Source organism: Monodelphis domestica, chromosome 4, assembly GCF_027887165.1.
Source record: "Monodelphis domestica isolate mMonDom1 chromosome 4, mMonDom1.pri, whole genome shotgun sequence".
In the NCBI taxonomy this organism is placed as follows: domain Eukaryota; kingdom Metazoa; phylum Chordata; class Mammalia; order Didelphimorphia; family Didelphidae; genus Monodelphis; species Monodelphis domestica.
Window position 1 is genome coordinate 446070538 of NC_077230.1, and position 25863 is coordinate 446096400.

General features: G+C 39.2%; 1 protein-coding gene across 1 annotated transcript in view; it reads left to right on the forward strand.

Annotated features, from left to right (window-relative positions):
* The window catches only part of LOC103103464 (zinc finger protein 850-like), a 67870-nt gene that overhangs the window by 27635 nt on the left and 14372 nt on the right, over nt 1–25863 (forward strand). Inside the window, exons 6-8 of the mRNA XM_056826301.1 lie at nt 58–178; nt 16226–16370; nt 18167–18226. Coding sequence (XP_056682279.1) covers nt 58–178; nt 16226–16370; nt 18167–18226 — 326 coding nt within the window. The remainder of the gene's footprint in view (nt 1–57; nt 179–16225; nt 16371–18166; nt 18227–25863) is intronic.

A 25863-nucleotide genomic window follows, 5' to 3' on the forward strand; every position in this document is an offset into this window, starting at 1 on the left:
CTAATGGAGGGTGAGTGAATAAAGGACTGTGTTTGGGCCTATCTCTCTGTAACCTAGCTTGGCTCATCCTGGCAGGGACAACAGAGGCCCTGGGAAACCCCCAGAACACAGTTGGGAACTGGGTGACCTTTGATGTCACACTCACAGTAAGCAGTGAAAGACAAGTGAAATCACATGGGTAAATTACACAACCTGGCAAAATCGTTATATTTGCCAGCATTGTAGTTCTTCCTTAAAACTGTTAGCACTTCAAAAGAAAGAAAGAATCTCATTTTATCAGTGCTCAGTTTCCAAATTCCTGGTTCCCTACAACATTATCCCTATTTCCTTTTAAATAACTGGATCCATTTTTATCACCAGCCTGCTTCACATTCATCCTCCCTCCAGTTTCAGGAGGTAAAAGCTGCAATTTTACACAGAGTAACCACATAAAGTTCACCACATACAAACTGTATTTGACTTCCTTTATATTCAGCTCTGACTCTTCCCTTAATAATCATATCCTAAGTTATTTATGGAAATAATACTTTTACTTCACTAATTTCTTTTTATAACCTTTACCTTCACAGCTAAAGAGTGGCAGTGGCTAGGCAAATTGGCTTAAGTACCTTGCCCAGGGTTGCAAAGCTAGGAAGTATCTGAGGGCAGATTTCAACCAGACCTCCTGCCTCTTTACTTGATTGACTCTTAATCCACTGAGCCACCTAGCTGCCTGTCTAACACCTGGTTTTGATTCCAAATAGCTGAGCACTTAGTGGCCTCAGTGCATTCTGAAACCAGTATTGAGAATTTCCAATTATTTAGAAAACTTTCAACTTCCAGGCTAAGATGTTCACAGAGTAGAAGCAAAGGTCTTCTTCTCTTCATCACCAACCAATATAAAGCACCTCAAAAGGACAAAAATCAAAATCATATGAGTGAAGGGGCTATACCACAGAATACATTCTTAAAGGTAGGCAGGGTTTGGGCATTTACATGATATAAGGGGTAAAATTACTCCTACCAAAGTATGAGCTGATCACCCCTCCCCCACTCCACCTATGGCACAAGTCAGAGCAAGTGCAGGGCGATTTCTAGGTTTTTATGGGCTTGCTTAGGACACCATAGACTTACCCCTGAGGGCAATGAGGCTTGGGACCACAGTGACAGAGCCTGAAAAATAGCCTCAAGGCAAAAACTGCTCTGTAGCTTGATAGACAGAGACCTCCCTACCCTCCTCTCTCAGACTTCTGGCTGGAAAGGGGAAAAAATTAATGTAGCAATGGCCACCAACACCCACAAACAATAATCTACAATTACCAAAAAAAAAATAAGAAACAGATTTTGACCCTGGATAACTTCTATGGAGAAAAACAGTAGACTACAGAGTAGATAGTAGAGGTAGATAAACAAGGAAACACATCTAAACTTTTTTTTTTAATGGAAATTGGTCACAAGCTCTCAAGGAACTTAAATTTGATTTTAAGAACCAAGTAAGAAAGATAGAAGAAACTTGATGAGAAAAGTGGGAAATAGTTCAAAAAGAAAATCACAGATTAAAAGACAATCTCCCATTTGGAAAAAAATGAGCCCAGGAATGAAATGAAATGATAAGCAAATTGGAGACCAGAATTGACCTGCTGGAAGCCATGAAAAGCAGGATAGACCAAACTGAAAAGGAAAATCAAAAGATCAAAGCTGAAAACCGGTCTTTAAAGACTAGATTTGGGCAAGTAGAAGCTAATGATTTCACAAGACCACAAGAACTAATAAAGCAAAGTCAAAAGAATGGCAAATAGAAGAAAATATGAAATGTCTCTTTGAGAAGATGACTAACCTAGAAAAGAGGTCCAGGAGAGACAATTTGAGAATCATAAGTCTACCTGAAAACCTAGAAATAACAGAAACCTTGACATAATACTATAAGAAATTGTCCAAGAAAACCGATATAATATTCTTGAACAAGAGGGCAAAACAGACATAGAAAGAGTCCATAGATTACCCTCTCCATCAAATCCTCATAAGACAACCCCCAGGAATGTAATTGGAAAATTCAAGAGCTTCCAAGCTAAGGAGAAAATATTGCAAGAAGCCATCAAGAGACAGTTAAGATATCAAGGAGCACCAATGAGGATTACACAGGATCTGGCAGCCTCCACTCTAAAGGACCACAAGGCTTGAAACATGATATTCAGAAAGTCAAGAGAATTGGTTCTACAACCAAGGATCACTGACCCATCAAAACTGACTATATACTTCCAGGGGAATGTATAAACATTTAACAAAATAGAATATTTGTAAAGAAAATACCAGAACTAAATGGAAATTTTAATGTCTAAATACAAAATTAAAGAGAAACATGAAAAGGTAAACAAGAAAGAGAAAAAAATTTTAAGGGTTTCAGTAAGGTCAAATTGTTTATTTGTAACTATCAAAAACTGTATCCACTATCATAATAGAAGAATTGTTCATCGGTAGAGGTTGGGGTATTAAGTGGTTTAAGATGATATGTAAAAAAAAGAAAAGGATGGGGGGAAATAGAAGATGGAACCAAGAGAAACTTGAAGGAATAAGAAAAATAGAATAAATTATAACACATAAAGAGGCACATGGGAGGGGGAGGGGAGGAATACTATTATAAGAAGGAGAGGGAAAAGAGTGCTAACAGGTAATACTTAAACCTTACAGTGGAATCAATTCTGAGAAGGAAAAATATCTAAATCCATTGGGGTATCGAATTCTATCTTGCCCTACAGGGACTTTGAGAGGGCAAAACCAAGGTACGGGGAATGGGGTGAGGAGTACCAAAAGGAAGGGAAAGAGAGGGAGGAGGGAATTCAATAGATCCTAAAGAAAACTAAGAGAGGAATAAGAAGGGAGGGGGTAGGAAGGGAACTAAAATAAAGGTGGGGATTAGGGGGACTAATTAAAAGCAAAACACTGGTGTGGAAGAAAATAGTAAAAGAAGAAAGGTCAGGACTAGGAGAGGAAATCAAAATCATGGGGAATACACAGGTGGTAATCATAACTGTGAATGTGAATGGGATGAACTCACTCAAAACAGAAGCAAAAAGCAGAGTAGATTAGAAATTAAGTCCTATCATATGTTGACTATAAGAAACACACATGAGGTAGGTAGACACATGTTGGATAAAGGTAAGAGGCTGGAGAAAAATCTATTGGGCATCAACTGAGAAAAGGAAAGCAGGAGTCACAATCATGATATCTGACAGTCAAAGTAAAAATATATCTGACTAAAAGAGTTAGATAAAAGGCAGTATAGACAATGAAGAGATAGCAGTACTCAACATGTATACTCAAGATGATATAGCATCCAGATTTTTAAAGAAGAAAGTATTGGAGTTAAGGAAGAAATACATTGTAAAACTATACTAGTGGGAGACCCAAATCTTCCTCTATCAGATCTAGATAGATCAAACCAAAAAATAAATTAAGAATGATTTAAGAGATGTGAATGAAATCTAAGAAAAATTAGCATTAATACATATATGGAGAAAAATAGGGACAAAAAGGAATACACCTTCTTTTCAGAAGCACATGGTATATTCACAGAGACTGACAATGTATTAGGGCACAAAACATTGCAAACAAATGCAAAAAAAGCAGAAGTAATAAATGCAACTTTTTCAGATCATAATACAATAAAATTATAATTAGTAAGGGTACATGGAGAGGAAAATAAAATATTAACTGAAAATTAAATAATATGATTCTCCAAAATTTATTGGTTAAAGAACAAATCATAGAAACAATAATTTCATTGGAGAGAATGACAATGAGGAGATATATCAAAATCTATGGGATGCAGCCAAAGCAGCACTCAGGAAAATTTGTTTAGTAGAAAAATGAAGGTTTGCAGAGGGCAGAGGCATGGGATCAATAGGAAAAGATTCTGGAATGCTGCAGATATAGGGGTTGTACATATAAGAACACACAAGCAGTTTTCATCAACTGATTTGGATTTGATTAAATGAAGAATACCTTGTTTTTTCAATGATCCCCATAAACTTATTAAGGAATTTAAGCATGCTGTTAAAAATTCTGATCTGGATTTTGCAGACTTTACTCTCTTCATGGAGGAATTACTTACTAGGAGACAAAGAGACCAGTTTGTAGAGGAGACATACAGAAATCCTGCTTTAACCCCATGGCCTAATAATTCTCAAGAAATTGAACTGAATTCAGTAAACAATTACAGATTTCTGGGCTAAGCTAGGGAATACATTTTGATGAAGACCCACTCAGAAAGATGACTCCTGTTCTAAATTTGAGAGAACAGGAGATTAGAGACACCTGCAATATTTTTAGATATGTTAATGGATGCAGTTGAAATTCAATTGGATCTGGATGTTTTATCTGAGGAAATTCTTGCTCATATTAGGAGATTATTTGTTAGGAATTAATGCAGTGTGGTAAAAAATTTTTAATAACAATTGCCCTGATTATTAAACATTGAGATTGTAAGTTCTAAAAAAGAAAGCTTTCTATGTTTACCTAGCATATAAAGATTAACATTCAGATGAGAAAGATGGGAAAATAGAAGATTTTTAAAAAGCAGTTACAGGAATCTAATAAGAAAATCAAGGACAGTGAAATTAAAGACATAAAGGCAATAGCTGCTTTAAGATATGTGCAGCCTAAAACACACGTTTGTGCCCAGATAGCAAAGGTCAGAAGGTCTAAGATGTTACCTATGCAAGTGTTTGGGACATTTTGTTAGAGATTGTTAGTTTAGGTGACAATATTCTTGATAACTGAATAGAAATAATGGGTTTAATAATGGCTGTAGAAAAAATTCTTTTGGATGGCAAAATAATAATAATAATAATGGAAATAGGTATTCTTCATATCAAGGACAGGGTAATTCAAATGGTTGTACAAATGCTGGTTGTCAGGAAATGCAAGCACCAGACTTGACAACTATGCAGGATTGGATAAAATCGTGAGCTAGCCCTAAATTTTCATCAGTAGCTGGTTGCCAGATGGGGATCAAAACAAGGGTGCCTTTTAATTATAACAATTTACCCAGAGTTCTCCAATGTTGGGTGAATCAGTTCAAAATAAATTTATGATTACAGATATTGAATGTGATGGGGATAATGTAAATGAATCAATGAATAATGTAATTAAAACAAAAGGAAATGTAATTAATGATAGGGAATGTGGAAAACAAGAAAATATTGATATAATAATGTTTTAGAATTCTGTGGACTGTGTAATAATGAATGATAATGAAGAATGTGAAATGGATAATAAAATATGATTGCATGTGTGAACAACGGAACTAATGCAGAAGTTGAGGGGATCAATTAGAATAATGTTAAATCTGGAGAATATGATACAGATGTAAAATCCTGGCAAAGTCACACAGTTCAAGCACATGTGTGTTTGGATGGACAGGAGGTGACTGAGCTTTGCACTGATATCACTGTTGGCTCTGGTGTTGGAAACATCCCAACCACCAAATGGCATGGAACCACATGTGTCTGTGAGTATTGGAGACCAGATTTATGATCTTCTGGTTGACACGGCTGCAAGTAAACTGGTGTTACAAACTTCTCCTGAAAATTGTAGGACTATTGGTACAATGGAACTTGTGGGAGCTACAGGAAGACCACAAAGAGTAGCCAAATTGCAACCAAAGATGGTTTGTTTCTTTGGGATCATTATCTCTAGAGCATGCTTTTTTCTGTATGCTAGGTTGCCCAATGAATCTCTTAGGAAGAGAACTTGATCCACTGTACTCCAACTGGAGAGGTTTCATTGCATCTTCCAGAAGAATCTTTGAGAGCCTTTCCAATGCTTTTCTTAGATTCGGTGAGTACAGAGGTTCCCTTTTTCCAATACCTGATGACATTTCCTAGTATCTCTAGTTAAAGTCTTCTACAGATGTAGGATTTTTAAAATCTGCTACTCCAGTCAGGGTGAGGACAAAAGGAGGACCAGTTCCTTGTGTGCCTCAATATCCCCTGACTAAAGAAGCAATATAGGGAATTAGACCAATAATAGAATCCCTAATCCAACAAGGGATCATAATTCCTTGCTTCTAAGAATTTAATACTGCTATACTTCCTATTAAAAAAGCCAAAATTAGATGAGAATGGCAGACCAACGTATCATTTTATTCAAGATTTACAGACTGTCAATGATTATGTTATCAAAACTCATCCTCTTGTACCAAGTTCAGTGGCCATAATTTTTTCCATTCCCAGCCAGGTAAGATATTTCACTGTGGTAGATTTATGCTCAGTTTTTTTTTCTCTATTCCCATTCATAAGGATTCCCTAAAGATCTTCGCTTTTGCTTGGGAGAGACAGAGTGAACTTTGACTTGTTTGTTTCAAGGATTCTCAGATTCCTTGAGTCAATTTTCATAAATTTTAAATAGAGACCTTAAGAGTATAACATTCACCTCCAGGAATTGATGCAGAGCAAAAGGAGAAGAACCAGGAGAACATTGTACACAGAGTCTGATAACACTGTGGTACAATCGAATGTAATGGACTTCTCCATTAGTGGTAATGCAGGGATCCTGAACAACTTGGAGGGATCTACCAGAAAGAACACTATCCACATTCAGAAGGAAAACTATGGGAGTAGAAAGAAACACAGAAGAAAAACAACTACTTGATTACATGGGTCAAGGGGATATGGTTGGGGATGTAGACTCTAAATGAATATCCTAATGCAAACACCAACACATGGAAATAGGTTTTGATCAAGGACACATGTAATACCCAGTGAAATTGCACGCCAGCTACTGGAAGGGTGGGTGGAGAGGAGGGAGGGAAATAATATGATTCTTTTAACCAAGGAATAATGTTCTAAATTGACTAAATTAATTTTAAAAATAAAAGAATAAAAAATAAAATAAAAAGTGAGGTTATATATGATATATCAAATAGGCTAGTTTGGATAGATCCCAGCATGCATGTGTGAGATGGGATTAACTCTCCTCTGCCCATTTTTAGATTTAATCACCAAAAGCATATACCCCCCACTTACCTTTAAAGGGGGAGGTCTGTGCCTGGGGAGTAATGGAATAAGCCTGAACAGGTGGGCTGAAGCCAAACTGTAAACAACTTTAAGTTTCAAAGGAAAGAGATTGTTTTTTAAGCTAAAAGCAATGTAGAGGCTGTTGCAACTTTTTGAGCAGAGAAAGGAGCTGGTCAGACTTGTCCTTCAGTAATACTGCTTTGATGGCCATGTTGAGGATGGATTAGAGTGGGGAGAGACTTCAGGGAGCAGAATGATAAGATGATATGGCACCTTTCCAAGTTAAGAGGTGATGTAGACCTGAACTAGGGTGGTGGCTGCAAATGTTGAGAGAAGGGCACAGATAGGAGACACCTTGTGGTTGGTCAAGAATCAATGAGACTGAATAATATGGAAATAGTGAAAGGAAATTAAATGAGATTTGTACAACTCAGTGGAATTGCTTGTCGGCTCCTGGAGGGGGGAGGGAAGGGGGAAAGAAAATTAATCATGGAAACATGGGAAAATATTTAAAAGTAAATAAATAAAAATTATAAAAAATGAAAAAAAAAGTATAACCTTCAAAGAGAGCAAATTGATGCATTTTGTGGACAATATCCTCCTTGAGTCCCCAAATGTCAAAATGTATCTTGGAGATAGCAGAGTTCTTTTGTTGGAATTGTATAAGCATGGGTATAAAATCTCCAAGGTAAAATTACAGTGGGTTTTGCCTAGACTACAATATCTAGGATTTTGGTTATCAGAGTGTTCAAGAAGTATCACTCAGAAAACAATAGTTGATATCCAGAAGCTGACTGCTCCAAAAACTAAAGAGCAGCTCAAAGTTGTTCTTGGAACCACTGGATTGTCATCAATGGATCCCTGGTTACAGTGAAATAACCAAGTGTCTTACTGATTTGACCAGGAACACAGAATTTGGACCTCTGAAATTTAAACCTGAACATCTGCTAGCTCTTGCAAAGCTTAAGGAAGCCATTTTGTCTACTCCAGCTTTGGGTATCCTAGACTATGCAAAATCATTCCAATTATTTGTTAATGAGACCAAGATAATTAGGTTTAGATCAACATCTCACACCCTACACCAAGATAAATTCAGAATGGGTGAATGATTTGAATATAAAGAAGGAACCTATAATTAAATTAGTTGAACATAGAATAGTTTTCCTGTCATATCTATGGGAAAGGAAAGCTATTTAAGCCAATCAAGAAATAGAGAATATTACAAAATGTAAAATAAATAAATTTGATTACATTAAATTTAAAACGTCTTGTACAAGCAAAATCAATGCAATCAAAATTGGAAGGGAAGTAACAAATTGGGGGAAAATCTTTATAACAAAAACCTCTGACAAAGGTCTAATTACTCAGATTTATAAGGAGTTAAATCAATTTTATAAAAAAGAAAGCCATTTCCCAATTGATAAATGAACAAGGGACATGAATAGGTAGTTTTCAGATAAAGAAATCAAAACTCTTAATAAGCACATGAAAAAGTGTTCTAAATCTCTTAAAACTAGAGAAATGCAAATCAAAATGCCTCTGAGATATCACTTTACTCATAATAGATTGGCTAATATGACAGCAAAGGAAAGTAATAAATATTGGAGGGGATGTGGCAAAATTGGGACACTAATGCATTGCTGGTGGAGTTGTGAAGTGATCCAGCCATTCTGGATAGAAATTTGGAACTATGCTCAAAGGGCTTTAAAAGACTATCTGCCTTTTGATCCAGTCATACCACTGCTGGGGACATATCCCAAAGAGATAATAAGGAAAAAGACTTGTACAAAAATATTTATAGCCTTGCTCTTTGTGGTGGCAAAAAAAAAAGGAAAATTAGGGGATACCATTTGATTGGAGAATGGCTGAAAAAAATGGTGGTATCTGTTGGTGATGGAATACTATTGTGCTAAAAGGAATAATGAACTGGAGGAATTCCATGTGAACTGGAATGACCTCCAGGAACTGATGCAAAGTGAAAGGAGCAGAACCAGGAGAACCATATACACTGAGATTGATACACTGTGGCATAGTTGAATGAAATGGACTTCTCTACTAGTAGTAATGCAATAATCCAGGATAATTCTGAGGGACTTATAAGAAAGAATGCTATTCACATCCAGAGAAAGAACTGTAGAAGTAGAAACACAGAAGAAAAACAACTGCTCAATCACATGGGTCGATTGGGACATCACTGGAGATATAAACTCTAAGGGATCACCCTAATTCAAATATTAACAATATGGAAATGGGTCTTGATCAGTGACATATGTAAGACCCAATGGAATTATTTGTTGCCTAAGGGCAGGGGGGTGAGAGGAGAAGGAAAGAACATGAATCATGTCACCATGGAAAAATATTCTAAATCAATTAATTAAATAAAACTTTTCAATTCTAAAATTTTTTTATTTTAAAAAATTAAAAAATGAGACCAAGGGAATAGTTTCTGGGGTGCTAACACAGACTTTGGGACAAATTTATCATCCTATTGGGTATTATAGCTGTCAGCTTGATCCCATAGCTTCAGGCACTGTACCTTGTCTGCAGGGGGTAGTTGGTCTTCCTGTGTTAGTCCAGAAATCAATTGACTTAGTTTTAGCATGCCCAATAACTATATACTGTTCGCATCGAATAGAAGCACTGATGAGAAAATTTCATATTCAAGCTTATTCAGATCAGAAAATTTCTAAGTATGAAATTATACTCCTGGGTAGTGAGAATATCCAGTTGAAGAGGTGTAATGTATTAAATTCTGCTATGCTTCTTCCTGATCTTTCAAAGAATGATGAACCATTACATGAGTGTGTGGAAGAGGTAGACATGCCTAGGATGGGTTTGAAAGACACCCCTATTGAAAATTGACTCTTGGTTTTGTTTACTGATCATTCTATTTGTGGAATGATATTAACTGCACAGGAGTGGCAGTGGTCACAGAATTTGAGACTGTGGTTTGGCTCATTACCTGGAAATATCAGTGCTCAGGGAGCAGAGCTAGTAGCATTGAAACAAGCCTGTATTCTAGCTGATGGTAAAGTTGCAAATATAATAACTGAGTTTTTGGGTGCTATCCAGAATCCAAAACAGCTGGTTATGATTCATTGCAGAAGCCATACTTTGGGTCAGTATCAAGGTTTCTACACTGTGATTGAAAGGACCTAACAGATAGCCTGGACTAGTACACAGATAAACAAAGTCATAGTAAATGGGAATACAAGGGCCTGTTATTAATTTATTCTTGTTTCACTCAGAAATTTTATATCTAATCCCATTTCCCAAATACCCCTATAACAATATTAACAAATTAGAGAGGGAAGAGGTCAATGAATTGGGTATGCAAATTAAAAAACTAGAAAGCAAACAAATTAAGAATCCCAATATGACAACTACATTAGAAATACTAAAAATTAAAGAAGAAATTAATAAATTGAAAGTGAAAGAACTGTTGAATTAATGCATAAGACTAGAAGCTGGTACTTTGAAAAAACAAAATAGATAAAGTACTGGTTAATCTAATTTTAAAAAAGGAAAGAAGAAAACCAAATTAACAGTATCAAAAATGAAAAGGGTGACCTCACCTCTAATAAACAGGAAATTAAGGTAATTATTGAGAACAATTTTGCCCAATTGTATGGCAATAAATATGACAATCTAGGTGATATGGATGATTATTTACAAAAATTTAAATTGCCTAGATTAACAGAAGAAGAAATAGAATACTTAAATAATCCCACCTCAGAAAAAGAACTTGAACAAGTGATCAAGGAACTCCCTAAGAAAAATCCCCAGGGCCAGATGGATTCACAAAGGAATTCTACTAAACATTTAAAGAACAACTAGTTCCAATACTATGAAAACTATTTGACAAAATAAGAAAAGGAGTTCTACCAAATTCCTTTCATGACACAAATACAGTACTAATTCCAAAGCCAGGCAGACCAAAAACAGAGAAAGAAAACTACAGCCCAATGTCCTTAAGGAGCACAGATGCAAAAATCTTAAAGAGAATACCATCAAAAAGACTCCAGTAAGTGATCACAAGGGTTATTCACTATGATCAGGTGGGATTTATACCAGGAATGCAAGGATGGTTTAATATTAGGAAAACCATCCACATAATTGACCATTTCAATAACCAGATCAAAAGAAATCACAGAATTATCTCAATAGATGCAGAAAAAAAATATTTGACAAAATACAATACCCATTACTATTGAAAACACTAGAAAGCATAGGAATAGACCATAAGCAAGTATCATCTGCAGTGGGGATAAATTAAAAGCTTTCTAAATAAGATCAGTAGTGGAACAAGGATGCTGATTATCACCTCTATTATTTAACATGGTACTATAAACACTAGCAGTAGTAATTAGAGAAGAAAAAGAAATCGAAGGTATTAAAATTGGCAATGAGGAGACCAAGCTATCACTCTTTGCAGATGACATGATTGTCTACTTAAAGAATTCTAGAGAATCAACTAAAAAGCTAGTGGAAATAATAAACAACTTTAGCAATGTTGCAGGATACAAAATAAGCCCACATAAATCATCAACATGTCTATATTTCCAACACATCTCAGCAGCAAGAGCTAGAAAGGGAAATTCCATTTAAAATCACCCTAGATAATATAAAATATTTAGGAATCTATTTGCCAAGACAAGCACAGGAAGTATATGAAAACAATTACAAAACACTTTCCACACAATTAAAACTAGATCTAAACAATTGGAAAAACATTAATTGCTCATGGATAGGATCAGCTAACATAATAAAATGGCAATCCTATTCAAATTAATTTACTTATTCAGTGTCACACCTATCAAACTACCAAGAAACTTTTTTACTAAATTAGAAAAAAATTATAACAAAGATCATTTGGAAGAACAAAAGATTAAGAATATCAAGGGGAATAATGGGGAGGAAAGTGAAGGATGGAGGCCTAGCAGTACCAGGTCTTAAAATGTACTCTAAAGAAATGATTATGGCTAAGAGACAGAAGGGAGGATCAGTGGAATAAATTTGGGGTAAATGGCCACACCCAGACAATGAATGATAAACCCAAAGATCCCAGGGTAGAGAAAAAACCAAGTATTTGACAAAAACTGCTGGGAAAATTGGAAAACACCATGGGAGAGATTAGATTTAGATCAACATCTCACATCCTGCATCAAGATAAATTCAGAATGGGTAAATGACTTAAATATAAAGAAGGAAACTATATGTAAATTAGGTGAGCATAGAATAATATGCCTCTCAGATCTTTGGGAAAGGAAAGATTTCAAGAACAAGCAAGAGATAGAGAAAATTACAAAATTTAAAATACTTTTGATCATATTAAATTAAAAAGGTTTTGTACAAACAAAATCAATGCAACCAAAATTAAAAGGGAAAAAACAAATTGGGAAAAAAAATCTTTATAACAAAAACCTCTGGGAAAAAAGATCTAATTACTCAGATTTATAAGGAGCTAAATCAATTGTACAAAAAAGAAAGCCATTCCCTAATTGATAAATGGGTAAGGGTCATGAATAGGCAGTTTTCAGATAAAGAAATCAAAACTCTCAATAAGCACATAAAAAAGTGTTTTAAATCTCTTAAAATTAGAGAAATGCAAATCAAAATACCTCTGAGATATCACCTCATCCATAATAGATTGACTAATATAACAGCAAAGTAATAAATATTGGAGGGGATATGGCAAAATTGGGACACTAATGCATTGCTGGTGGAGTTGTGAATTGATCCAACCATTCTGGAAGGCAATTTGGAACTATGCTCAAAGGGCTTTAAAAGACTATCTGCCCTTAGATCCAGTCATACAACTGCTGGGTACATATCCCAAAGAGATAATAATAAGGAAAAAAGCTTGTACAAAAATATTTACTGTCACACTCTTTGTGGTTGCAAAAAACTGGAAAATGAAAAGGTGTCCCTTGATTGGGGAATTGTGGTATCTGTTGGTGATGGAATACTGTTGTGCTAAAAGGAATAATGAACTGGAGGAATTCCATAAGAACTGGAATGGCCTGCAGGAATTGATGTAGAATGAAAGGAGCAGAACCAGGAGAACATTATACACAGAGATGGATACATGTGGCACAATTGAATATAATGGACTTCTCTAATAGCAGCAATGTAATAATCCAGGATAATTCTGAGGGACTTATGAGAAAGAATGCTCTCCACATCCAGAGAAACAACTATGGGAGTGGAAACACAGAAGAAAACAACTGCTTTATCACATGGTTCGATGGAGATATGACTGAGGATATAGACTCTAAGTGATCATTCTACTGCAAATATTAATAATATGGAAATAGGTTTTGATCAATGACACATGTAAAACCCAGGGGAACTGCTCTTTAGCTACGGGTCAGGGTTGGGAGGAGGGGAGGGAAAGAACATGAATCATGTAACCATGGAAAAATATTCTAAATTAATTCAATAAATAATCTTTAAAAAAGGAAACAAAAACAAAAGAACTCTCTCTCCTTCCCCCATTCCCCTCTTACTCTTTTGTCTTTGTGCCTGTTTCTTTCCTCCCTCTTCCTCTTTTTCCTTTTTATCTCTTTTTCTCTTATCTTTCTCTCCTGTCTTTTAGTCTCTTATGTTTATCTCTCTTTCTTTGTCTCTAGTCTTTACCTCTTTGTCTCTTGTCTTTTTCTCCCTTTCTCTGTCCCTTCCATTCAACTCCTTCTCTGTTCAGGTCTTTATCTCTTTGTCTGGGTCTATCTCTCTCTTTTGACTTTCTGTCTCTTCTTTATCTCTCTCTGTCTCTTTTCTTTATCTCTCTGTCTCAGTCTCTGTCTTTCTTCCTCCCTCCTTGCCTCCACCTCCTCCAGGGATTTTAGCCAGAGGATAAAATCTTTTCTTAAATTAATAAAAACTGGGCAGACACGTATCCACCTGGGAGTCCTGCCCATATTCTTGACCCCTGAGTCTCTGCAGTGCTCCCTAGTGTCCACCTCTCCTCAGTCAAAGATGGAGGAAAGCTTCAGGAAACTATGACTTCACTCTCCACTCTCAGGACATTTCTCCCACCCAACTTCCCCAGCCCAGTCCTGGTTTTGACTTCCTTTGCTATCCCAGTCCTTCAGCCAACAACAACTAAGAGAAGATCACTGTTCCTGTATTTGGATGTCAGTCTGTGCCCCAAGTTCCCCCTCTCCAGACCAGGAACTTTCCCAGCCCAAAGCTTCCTCAATGGCCACTATTCTCTTTTGGAAGTTCAGCTGCTGGAGCCCAGGTCTTTATTTTGGTATTGATGTTCCCTGGGCTGTTTTTTTTTTTCTTAGCTTTGGCCTGGACACAAAGAAGAATTTCCTCAATGATTTCTATGCAGAAAAGCTCCAACCTCATTGCCCATCCTCTACTATCTGCCTCTTCATTCCCACCCCTCTCAGTCCTCCCACCTCAACCTCATAAGTTTGGATCCTCAGAAACAGTCAGATAGGAAGTGGCTAATCCAGGATCCCCTCAGATGTCCTCTGCTGAGAGGGGAAAGGAGGTGGCTGGTAGTCCTGAAGGCCAGGCCTCTCCCTCCTTCCTGTTCCCCACAAGGAACACTCAGAGGACCTGGGTTTAGATTCTGGCTTTCACATTTGTTTCTCTCTTCTTCAGCCTTAGTGTGTTCTTCTGTGAAACAAAAGAGTCAGCCCAAGTGATATGCAGTGTCCCTTCCAGGTCCAATTCAGTGACCCCAGGAGATGGCCAGAGTCTGAACACACACATTCATGTCCACTCTCATCCTCTTATATATTTGGGAAACAGCATGGTACAAGAGGAAGCAAGTTCAATGGATTTGGACTACTTAGTCCTGGGTTCAAATTCTGTCTCTGCCTCTTATTATTGCCTAAGTAAGAGTTGTCAGGATGGCAGGTAGGATTCCACACATGGAACCAGCTTGGCTAACTTAATATTTTTTCACGAACATTTCATGGTTTTATTCACATAAAATGAGAGTCAATTCCTGTTGCACTAGCAAAAGTAAGTTTGAGACCACAGGACCTTCTTCTGAACCCCTGGAAGAAGAGGGAAATGTGGATGGAATCAAGATCTGAGGTGGAATAGTACCTAAGACACTTGGTGGCTCTGTGACCCTGGAGAAGTCATTGCATTTCTGCCTTACTTCCCCCATTTGTAAAATGGCAAATCAACCCTGTAAGGTGCTTGTGATGAATCCCTGGGGGCCACAGAAATGCTGGCTGTGATGATTTCCTTTCCTTTGGAATGAGGGATACAAAAATACTGCCTGAAATCCAGGGAGAAGAGAGGCAGAGAGTAGGTAGAAGGAGGCTGTGGACAGAGGGCCATGCTGCACAGGGCTGCTCAGGACCAAGAAGGACTAGATGCCAAGGCAGTGACCAGTACCCTGGGGTCAAGGCATTAGTAAGAGAAGAGGGTTTGGGGTAACCTGCTGGCCCCTCCCTGATACCTCTCTGCCCTTCCTACCTCCTCATGGTCCCCCACCAGACATCCCATCCTTACCCTTTCTCCCCTTCCCCCTCCGTGTCTCACTCTCCCCCCTCCCCTGGAGCTCTTCTGAGCGGATTCCCCAGGCTCCCTTTCCCCTTCCCCCATTATCTGTTCCTCCTCCCCCATCCTCTGGGAGCCTCCCCCCTCCCTCTCCTCTGTCACTCCTCCCCAGTCAGGTCCTTCCTCCCCTCCTCCACCCTCAGAGGGAGTCACTCCTCCTTCAGACTAGGGAGGGGGTTGGGGTCCATCTCCAAGAAGAGTCAACTTTTAGAGAAGCTTCTTGGGTGCCAGGCACCATGCTGAGGGCTTTACAGTTCCCATCTCAGTGACCCTGGGCCAATCATTTCACCTGCTTCTCCCTGATGTTCCCTCTCTGCACAATGGGGTCACAGGAGCAGCTCTCTCTCAGGGCTGAGAGGAGGATGGAGGGAGAAAATCTCTGTAAAATCTGGGCCAGCCTTCACTCCCTGCCCACACGCTGGCTTCTGCGGGAAGGATTCTTCCTGGCAGTGCTCCTGTGCACTGAAAGCAGATGGAGAAACCCTGTTGGATCTGGAGTGGCTTCATTTTTAATGCAAATAGATGCTGGAGAAAGAGGAGAAGAAGGCAGGAGCTGGGAGGGGTCGGGCCGGGCTCAGCACTGGCCAAGGTGGGCTTCCAACTACCTCTGCTGCTTCCTCCTGGTAGGACCAAAGTCACTTGAGAGTGATCTGGGGTGAGCGGCGTCAGTTTCTGGGTTAGATCCGTGTCTGGGTCAGGCCAGCGTCAGCCCTGGGATGGGCCACGGAGGTCAGGGGCCTCCGCAGTAACCGGAGACCCCAGAGCTTGCTCAGGCAGTTTAACAGAGACTTTGAGGAGCTCATTATTCAGCCCCTCCCTGGAGCCCCCGAGACACCCCAACTGGTGAAAGCCTGATGAGGAGATGGTCCAGGCAGCCCTCAGCCCTTGTCACACACAGGGGGACTCGGGAAGGGTCCCTCTCAGGCCTGAAAACCCTCTTTGCCCCCTTCACTGAGGCACCAAATTCTGTGGAAGAGGAAGAAGTTCTTTGGGATGCTTCAGGTAAAGGAAGGGCAACAAGCCGTAGACTAGACGGCACCTAGGAGCCCGGTCTGACAGAGAAATAGTCATTGTTCCTAAACTACAGGAAGTGGGGCTTTTCCGCTCCGGGGAGCTGCTATTAGGATCAATACGGTACCGGAACCATCCCTCCTCCTCTGGCCCTTCTTCATTCAGGACAAGGACCAGCCTATCTGCCTCAGTTTGGTCCTCCCTGAAAAGAGGAGGTCGCGCTCAAGGGCTTCTTGGGTCCCTTCTCACCCTAGATTTGTGTTCTCAGAAATGCTTCCGGGTTTCTTTACGTAGCCGCCACCTCTATCACAGGATATATAGATATATAAAAGTTAAAATACCAGAAAGGAAAGGAAACAAAGGACCAGGGTGCAGCCAGGCGGACTGCGTGCAGTTGGTGCGTGGCCCCTCGGAGTTCACCAGCACTCCAAACTCAAACGTCCATGAATTAAGACTCCATTTCCCAGAATGCCTCTGGCACGACATCATCCAAGCTTTGATACTCCCATTGTGGAAGACTCCATTTCCCAGAATGCTTGGGTCCTGACTTCACCCAAGTTTTGGCACCTACCGTATTCAGTCCCAGGGCATGCTGGGAATGCGTGGAGGGCGCTCTCGGCTACTGGAGTGTTCACTTTTGTCCCTTTTGGGACTTTTCTCCTGGGGGGTTGGGGGGTGGGGAAGAGGGAGTCAATGCAAAAGTCACAGCCCGGGCTTCCCTCTTGGCATAGGGGACTTTCTGAGCGAGAAGACCCAGGCGGACCAGTTGTGGGTAGCTGAGCCTGGTAGTCGTGAGGGGGAAGGGAGAAGCTCCGACGCACCTGCCATCAGAGAGGATGGTAGGGGTGGTGTGGGGCGGGGGGGTAGGGGGAAGTCACTGTTTGTGTCTCTGTGTCTGTCCATCCCTTTAGAAAAACAAGTGCCGGTGTCTGGAAGGGGCGGCTCTGTCTGGACCCAGGAGCCATGGTGGGTCTTTGTCCTTCCGCAGAAGAGAGAATGGGCTCCTCCCCACCCCCACCCCCCCACTCCCCCCACTCCCCCAGCCTGGAGGCTGCTGAGGGAGGGGATGCAGTCACAGGATGGGTGCGGGGAGGGGGAGGGGGAGGGCTGCAGTCACAGGGTGGGGGCGGAGATGGGCCGGGCCCTTCCCCAAAGGTCCAAGGGGAGAAGCAGCCAACTGGAGCCTGGTTGGAGTAGGGGGCGGAGGGGGGAGGGGAATGCCCGTGCAAACACGCTATGGAAAGAACTCTGATTTCAGGCACAGAACAAATGCCAACATGTTTACCCCCAACCCCAACCTGATGCTGGGGCGCCCCCCCCCCCCCATTACCCAGCAACCTCTCCTCCTAGGAGTCTCCCTCAGTCCACCTGTGCACCAAATGCAGTTTCTGAATGGAATGAAGCCAAAGAGAGCATCAGAGGGGGTGGGGAGGCTTCTTCCTGCTCTGTCCAAGGTCCTTTCCAAGCCTGAGGCTCCCTGTCCCCTCCTGTGGGGAAGAGTCTCCTCTGAGGCCAGGGAAGGGCCCTGGGAGCCCCTCTGAGCCCTCTCCCTCTCCAATTCCCCACAGGTGTACAAGAGGAAGTCTGCCCACCTTGGGGCTCCCACCCCCTGAGGGACCACAATCTAGCCCAAGCAGAGCCTGGAGCCAGAGGGAATGGCCCCCGGGACCCAGAGGCCCCCAACCCAGGTGAGTGCAGTCCATCCCCAACCCTGGCCAAGCTCCCCCCAGCTGGAATCCAGCAGAACTCAGACCTGTGTCTTTCCCAAACCTCCAGGGGGGCCATCACTGCTTGCTGTCCGTGTGACTTCAAGGGTCACCCACAATCCCCAACTGTGTTCTAGGGTTTTCCTGGGCCTCTATAGCCCCTGCTTGATGAGGTTCCAGACAGACAGGTGGTGCAGACATTTATTCATCCATCCTAGAGTGTGACACCCTCCATCAGAGGGGGATGCCTGTGTGTCCCACCATTTTAGGAAGGGCCCAGGCACAGTCTCTGCTCCTGACCTCCAGGCCTGCCTCCTTTGGAAGAAGTTTGGGGTGAGATCAGGTGAGGGCACAGATAGGAAAAGGCATGTTTTTAATAGAAGAAAAAGGATGGGAATTCCAGGGGAGAAAGAAAAGGTCTGCTTTTCAAATATTCTTAGAGTGCACTTAACATACTTTACATTCTTTCATTTTCCTATTCAAAACTTGAATCTAATAGAATTATTTAACCTGTTGCTTTCTCAATATTTTTCATTTTGATTCCTTTATTTTTTTAATTAAAAAAAATTTATATAGAATATTTTTCCATGGTTATATGATTTGTATTCTCTCCCTCTCCTCTTCCTTCCCCCTCCTGGAGCTGACAAACAATTCCACCGGATTATACATGTATTATTTCTCAAAACCTATTTCAGTGTTATTCATATTTGTAATAGAATGATCTTTCATAAAGTAATTAATTTAAAAATACTTTTCCTTGTTTACATGATTCATTTTCTTTTCCTTCCCCCTCCCATAGCCAACAAGCAATTCCACTGGGTTGTACAAATGTTGTCACTTGATGCCTATTTCCATATTATTCATTTTCACTATAGAGTGATTTTTAAGGTCCAAATCCCACATCACATACCCATAAATACCTGTGATAAATGATGTCATATGTTTCCCTTTTGCATTTCTACTCCCATAGTTCTTTCTCTCAGGGTATACGGCATTGTTTTACATAAGTTCTTCAGGAGTGACCTGGCTTGTTGCATTCCTACTAGTAGCAAAGTCCGTTACATTGGATTTTTCCAGTGTTTTACTTTCTGTGTACAGTGTTCTGTTGGTTCTGCTCATTTCACTGTGCATCATGAGATTTTCCCAGTTCATATGGAAAGCCTCCAGATCATCAATCCTTACAGCACAATAGTATACAAAATATATTCAGCCATTCCCCAGTCAAGGGACACCCTGTCATTTTCCAGTTTTTTGCCACCGCAAAAAGCACAGCTATACATATTCTTGTACAAGTATTTTTCATTCTTACCTCTTTGGGATGGTATAGCTGGATTAAAGCCCTTTGGGCATAATTCCACATTTCCTTCCAGAATGGTTGGATCAATTCACAATTCCACCAACAATGTTTTAGTATCCCAATTTTACCATTAATCTTCCAACATTTATTATTTTCCTTTACTGTCATATTGGACAATCTGCAAGGTGTGAGGCACTACCTCAGAGTTTGATTTGCATTTCTCTCATTAGGAGAGATTTAGAACACCTTTTCAAATGAATATTGATTGGTTTGATTTCTTTATCTGAAAACTGCCTATTTGTTCACTTGGCCATTGGTCAATTGGGGAATGGCTTGATTTCTTGTACAGTTAACTCCTTTCCTTATATATTTGTGAAATTAGACCTTTGTCAGAGGGTTTTGTTATAAAGATTTTTTCCTCTGTTTGTTGCTTCTAATTTTGGTTGCATTGGTTTTCTTTGTAGAAAACCTTTTAAATTTATACAATCAAAAGAATTCAGTTTACATTTTCTAATATTCTATATATCTTATTTGGTCTTAAATTCTTTCCTTTCCCATAGATGTCAGGTATACATGTTCTCCTGATTTATTCATGATTTCACTCTTTATATTTGTCTTTTATCCATTTTGAATTTACTGTGTTATATATAGAAATGCTGATGATTTATATGGGTTCATTTTGTACCCTGAAACTTCACTAAAGTTGTTAATATTTCCACTAGCTTTTTAGTTGATTTTCTAGGATTTTTTTAAAATTTATTTTTAATTTTTAATACATTTTTATTTCATTATATATTTACCAATTACATATTAAAAATCTTAGCATTCATTTTTAAACATTTTGAGTTTCAAATTCTATTTCTTTCCTTTGCCCCTCTCTGACCCCTTAAGAAGGCAAATAATATAGTATTTATCACACATGTGAAATAATGTAAAACACTTTTCCATATTAGCCACATTAGCAAAAGAAACCATGTACACAAAATTTCTATATTAGCAAAAGAAACCATGTTCATAAAAATCAATAAAAATAAAGTTTTTTAAACATATGCTTCAATGTGCTTTCAGAGTTCATCCATTCTTTCTACATAGATAACATTTTTCAACATGGGTTCTTTGGAATTGCCTTGGATTACTGACTTGATCAGAGTAGCTAAGACTTATAGACTTTAAATAAATAAAAAAATAGAAAATAAAAATATTAATCTATTTTTTTCAGTGGAAAAATATGAAACTAAAGAAAATAAATGCTACAAGTGAAAATTAAAAGTGATTGGGCTTGGATTTTCATTTTTCAGTAGAAATGTTGGGACCTAAATGGTGTATCTAGTAAAGTGTATTATGTGGTTAACCAACATCTAGATTAAAATACAATTCTTGGTTTTTAAAATTTTCTTAAAAATTATTTGTTTAGTCAATTTAGAACATTATTCCTTGGTTACAAGAATCATATTCCATCCCTCCCTTCCCTCACCCCACCCTTCCCATAGCTGACATGCAATTCCACTGGGTATTACATGTGTCCTTGATCAAAACCTATTTCCATGTTGTTGATGTTTGCACTAGGGTGTTCAGTTAGAGTCTACATCCACAATCATATCCCCTCGACCCATGTATTCAAGCAGTTGTTTTTCTTCTGTGTTACTACTCCCACAGTTTGTCCTCTGAATATGGATAGTGTTCTTTCTCCTAGATCCCTCTAAGTTATTCAGGATCACTGCATTACCACTAATGGAGAAGTCCATTACATTCGATTGTACCACAGTGTATCAAACTCTGTGTACAATGTTCTCCTGGTTCTGCTCCTTTGACTCTGCATCAATTCCTGGAGGTCATTCCAGTTCACATGTAATTCCTCCACTTTATTATTCCTTTGAGCACAATAGTATTCCATCAGCAACATATACCACAATTTGTTCAGCCATTCCCCAATTGAAGGGTTTCATCTCATTTTCCAATTTTTTGCCATCACAAATAGCGCGGCTATGAATATTCTTGTACATGTCTTTTTCCTTTTTATCTCTTTGGGGTACAAACCCAGCAGTGCTATGGCTGGATCAAAGGGCAGACAGTCTTTTATCACCCTTTGGGCATAGTTCCGAATTGCCCTCCAGAATGGTTGGATCAATTCATAACTCCACCAGCAATGAATTAATGTCCCTACTTTGCCACATCCCCTCCAGCATTCATTACTTTCCTTTGCTATCATGTTGGCCAATCTGCTAGGTATGAGGTGATACCTCAGTGTTGTTTTGATTTGCATCTCTCTGATTATAAGAGATTTAGAACACTTTTTCATGTGCTTATTAATACTTTGATTTTTTTAAACTGAAAATTACCTATTCATGTCCCTTGCCCATTTATCAATTGGAGAATGGCTTGATTTTTTGTAAAATTGATTTAGCTCTTTATAAATTTGAGTAATTAAACCTTTGTCAGAGGTTTTTATTATGAAGATTGTTTCCCAGTTTGTTGCTTCCCTTCTAATTTTGGTTACATTGGTTTTGTTTGTACAAAAACTTTTTTAATTTGATGTAATCAAAATTATTTGTTTTATATTTTGTGATTTTTTTCTAGCTCTTGCTTGGTTTTAAAATCTTTCCTTTCCCAAAGGCCTGACATGTTTACTATTCTGTGTTCACCTAATTTACTTATAGTTTCCTTCTTTATATTCAAGTCATTTATCCATTCTGAGATTATCTTGGTGTAGGGTGTGAGATTTTGATCCAAACCTAATCTCTCCTATACTATCTTCCAATTTTCCCAGCAGTTTTTTTTTTTTTTATCAAATAGTGGGTTTTGGTCCCAAAAGCTGGGATCTTTGGGTTTATCATAGACTGTCTTACTGAGGTCCCTTTCCCCAAGTCTATTCCACGCCTCCTTTCTCCCTCTGAGCGAGCACCAAATTGTTTTGATAACCACTGCTTTATTGTATAGTTTGAGATCTGGTACTGCAAGGCCTCCTTCCTTCACCTTTTTTTTTTCCTTACTACCCTGGATATTCTTGATCTTTTCTTCTTCCAAATGAACTTTGCTATGGTTTTTTCTAATTCAGTAAAAAAGTTTTTTGGTAGTTCAATGGGTGTGGCACTAAATAAGTAAATTAAATTTGGGGATTTCCTAGTATTCTTTAAGCATATCATATCATCAGCAAAGAGTGATAGTTTTGTTTCCTCCTTGTTTACCTTAATTTCTTTTTCTTCTCTAATTGCTACTGCTAGTGTTTCTAGCCCAATATTAAATAATAGAGGTGATAATGGGCATTCTTACTTCAGTCCTGATCTTATTGGGAACACTTCAAACTTGTTCCCATTGCAGATGATACTTGCTGATGGTTTTAAATATATACTGTTTATATTTTGAGGACAACCCCAGCTTTTCCTATGCTTTCTAGTGTTTTCAATAGGAATAGGTGTTGTATTTTGTCCAAGGCTTTTTCTTTGTCAAAGATTCTTTGACATTCTTTGTCAAAGGCTTTTGAGATAATCATGTGATTTCTGTTGGTTTGGTTATTGAGATGGTCAATTATGTGGATGGTTTTCCTAATATTAAACCATCCTTGCATTCCTGGTATAAATCCCAACTTCTCATATTGAATAATCCTTGTGATAACATACTGTAATCTCTTTATTAGTAGTTTATTTAAGGTTTTTGCATCTATATTCATGATGGAGATTGGTCTGTACTTTTCTTTCTCTGTAGTGTGTCTAGCGTTGAAATCTGTACTCTGTGTCATAAAAAGAATTTGGTGAGACTCTTTGCTTGTTTTGTCAAATAATGTGTATAGTATTGGGATTAGTTGTTCTTCAAATGTTTGATAGAATTCACTTGTGAATCCATCTTGTCCTGAGAATTTTTTCTTAAGGAGTTCCTTGATGGCTTGTTCAGTTTCTTTACTTTTTTTCCCTTTAAATTTATTTAATTAATTAATTTAAAATATTTTTCCATGGTTACATGATTCATGTTCTTTCCTTCACCTTCTCCTTCACCCGTCCTGGAGCCAAAGATCAATTCCACTAGGTTTTACATGTATCATTGTACAAACCCTATTACTATTTGCAATAGAGTGATGATTTAAAGTCATCATCTCCAATCATATCACCATCGAACCATGAGATCAATCATATGTTTTTCTTCTGTGGGAGGGTAAGGGGGGAGCTCTCAGGGTGACCAGCCTTGCAGGTGGCTGTCCAAGTGGAATATCAAGCTCTGGGGGAGTGCAGATACCTGGGAGGAGTCTAGGGTGAAGAGTGTCCATTCTGCTGGCAGTGGCATTTCAGATAATAGAGAGCAGAGTTTAGGGTAGAGAGGTAGGGAGGGTCCTGAGGTCCTGGTTTTGGGTGCCATTGGAGGACAGCTGTGATCTTGGGACTACAGAGACAGGACAGGAGGGGCAGTGAGGACTACTAGGACCCACCCAGTGTAGACGAGTTCAAAACAAGAAGCTGTCTTCTCTCCTTGTACCTGTGATCTCTCTGCATTCTTCCCTTTGAGCCAAGATTTCTCTGCTTTCCTTTGAGGCTGAGATCTTTCTGCCTTCTGGTTCTAGGTATATCTGAATGAGGGCCTTTTGCTGCCCTGCTAGTAGTGGTGGTGGCAGCCCTTTCCTGTCTGAACTCTTTGAAGGCCCTTCAGATAGGTCAGGAGCAATTCTCCCTCCCAGCCCTGGCTCCAGGGATTGCTCTATGCTTACTTATTTGGAAGAGAGTTTTATTGTGTGAGAGGAAATGCTGGTTCTGGTCCAAAGAATTGTAGCTCAGAGTCATTCCTCTCAAGCCATGAAGGTGTCTACATAGTCTAGTCATAGGGCTGGGAAAAAAGCCATTGCAGGAGAATGGAATAGTCCTTGGATTCATGAAGAGCACATTGGAATGGTTCCTGTAGGGTTTCCGGTTTCTGGAGTGTATTGAGGGTCTGGGGAATTGGTGTCCTCCCATGTTTGGAAACTGATCTTTTCCTCAAACTGTTCCTCCCCTGGGTGTCCCAGCGGTATTTCAGGCTGAAAAGTAGCGAATGTGTGAGGAAGGGGTGAAATGGAAGAGCCTCCAATACCAGGTGCAGCCTGGGTTTTCCATGGAGCAATATGAAAAAGGAGAAGAGTTCTGCCAAGTAGCCTGTTATTGTTACGTCTGACCATTGGCTTGTCAGTTATTCCTCAGTTGGCCTCTTGACTTCTTCTCTTGACTCTTGTTCCCCAGGTTTCCATAGTTATAGGGCTAGGCTTAGATCCTTTGTTTTTCATGAATAAACTTTTTTTAAAATTAAAGTTGAATTGTGGTATTTTTGTGGAATAAATTTCCCTTTAGCCTGGCCAAGGTTAAAACTCCACATTTTCTGTCCATTTCCCCTGAGGTTATGAAACTAGGGGTTAGCCTCCCTTCTTTTGTTAAAATAAATGGATTAAGGATAGTCCTGGTAAGCCATGGTGAACATTGACCTATTTTGACAGCTACAAGACTGGGGGAAAGCTTGGACTGACACCTTTCTTGTATGGACAAGGATCTGCTTCTCCTGTAATGAAGTAATGAGGGGGGAGTTGAGGTCTCCTAAGTCCCCCTCCTCAGTGGTTATAGTGGTTATTTGTGAATCTGAGATCTTAGTACATTGTGTGTGTGTGTGTCTGAGAGAGAGAGAGAGAGAGAAAGAGAGAGATTATGGAGAGGTTCAATTGATCGCATTAAATGACCAGTTGATTAATAAATTATTTAAAATGAAAAAATTCAGTCTCTTGAGACTTTCAGTCATTAGAGTCAGTGTCTTTCTTATGAATGAACTCAGTCCCCAACCCCAGGTAATCAAGTGATATCTTTTTAAAAGATGAACACCCCCTCCTTTCCTCATCACATTTACTCTTCTGTAACTAACTATAAAATGACTGAATATTTTCTAGTAAGAAATGACATTCATCATAAAACAGACAGGATGTTTTGGCACATCATACATAGTGTTTTGCCAAACTCTCAATATAACAACAAAAGACTTCTCTTCGTCACTTAGCTAGAATCAGAGTCTGATCCCACATAAATCTCTGGAATCATCTTTATGCTTTCAGCTAGATTAGAGTCTTTGAGCCTTTTAGTAAAGTAAGTAAAGAATTCCTTTTTCTTTGTTTTCTCCTTATTAATTATTGGTAATATTTTCCCCCAGAATACCCAGTAATTGTTTCCTTCTCACAAACTTCAAAAAAATGTTCTTACTAGATGAATTCTGACAGTTGTGATGAGGAGGGATTTCAGACCACCTTCTCTCTTCTCCTCAGACTCTCCTGCCTCCCTCAGAGAGCACACACCCTCTCCCCAATTCCATAGAGAAAAGCATGTCA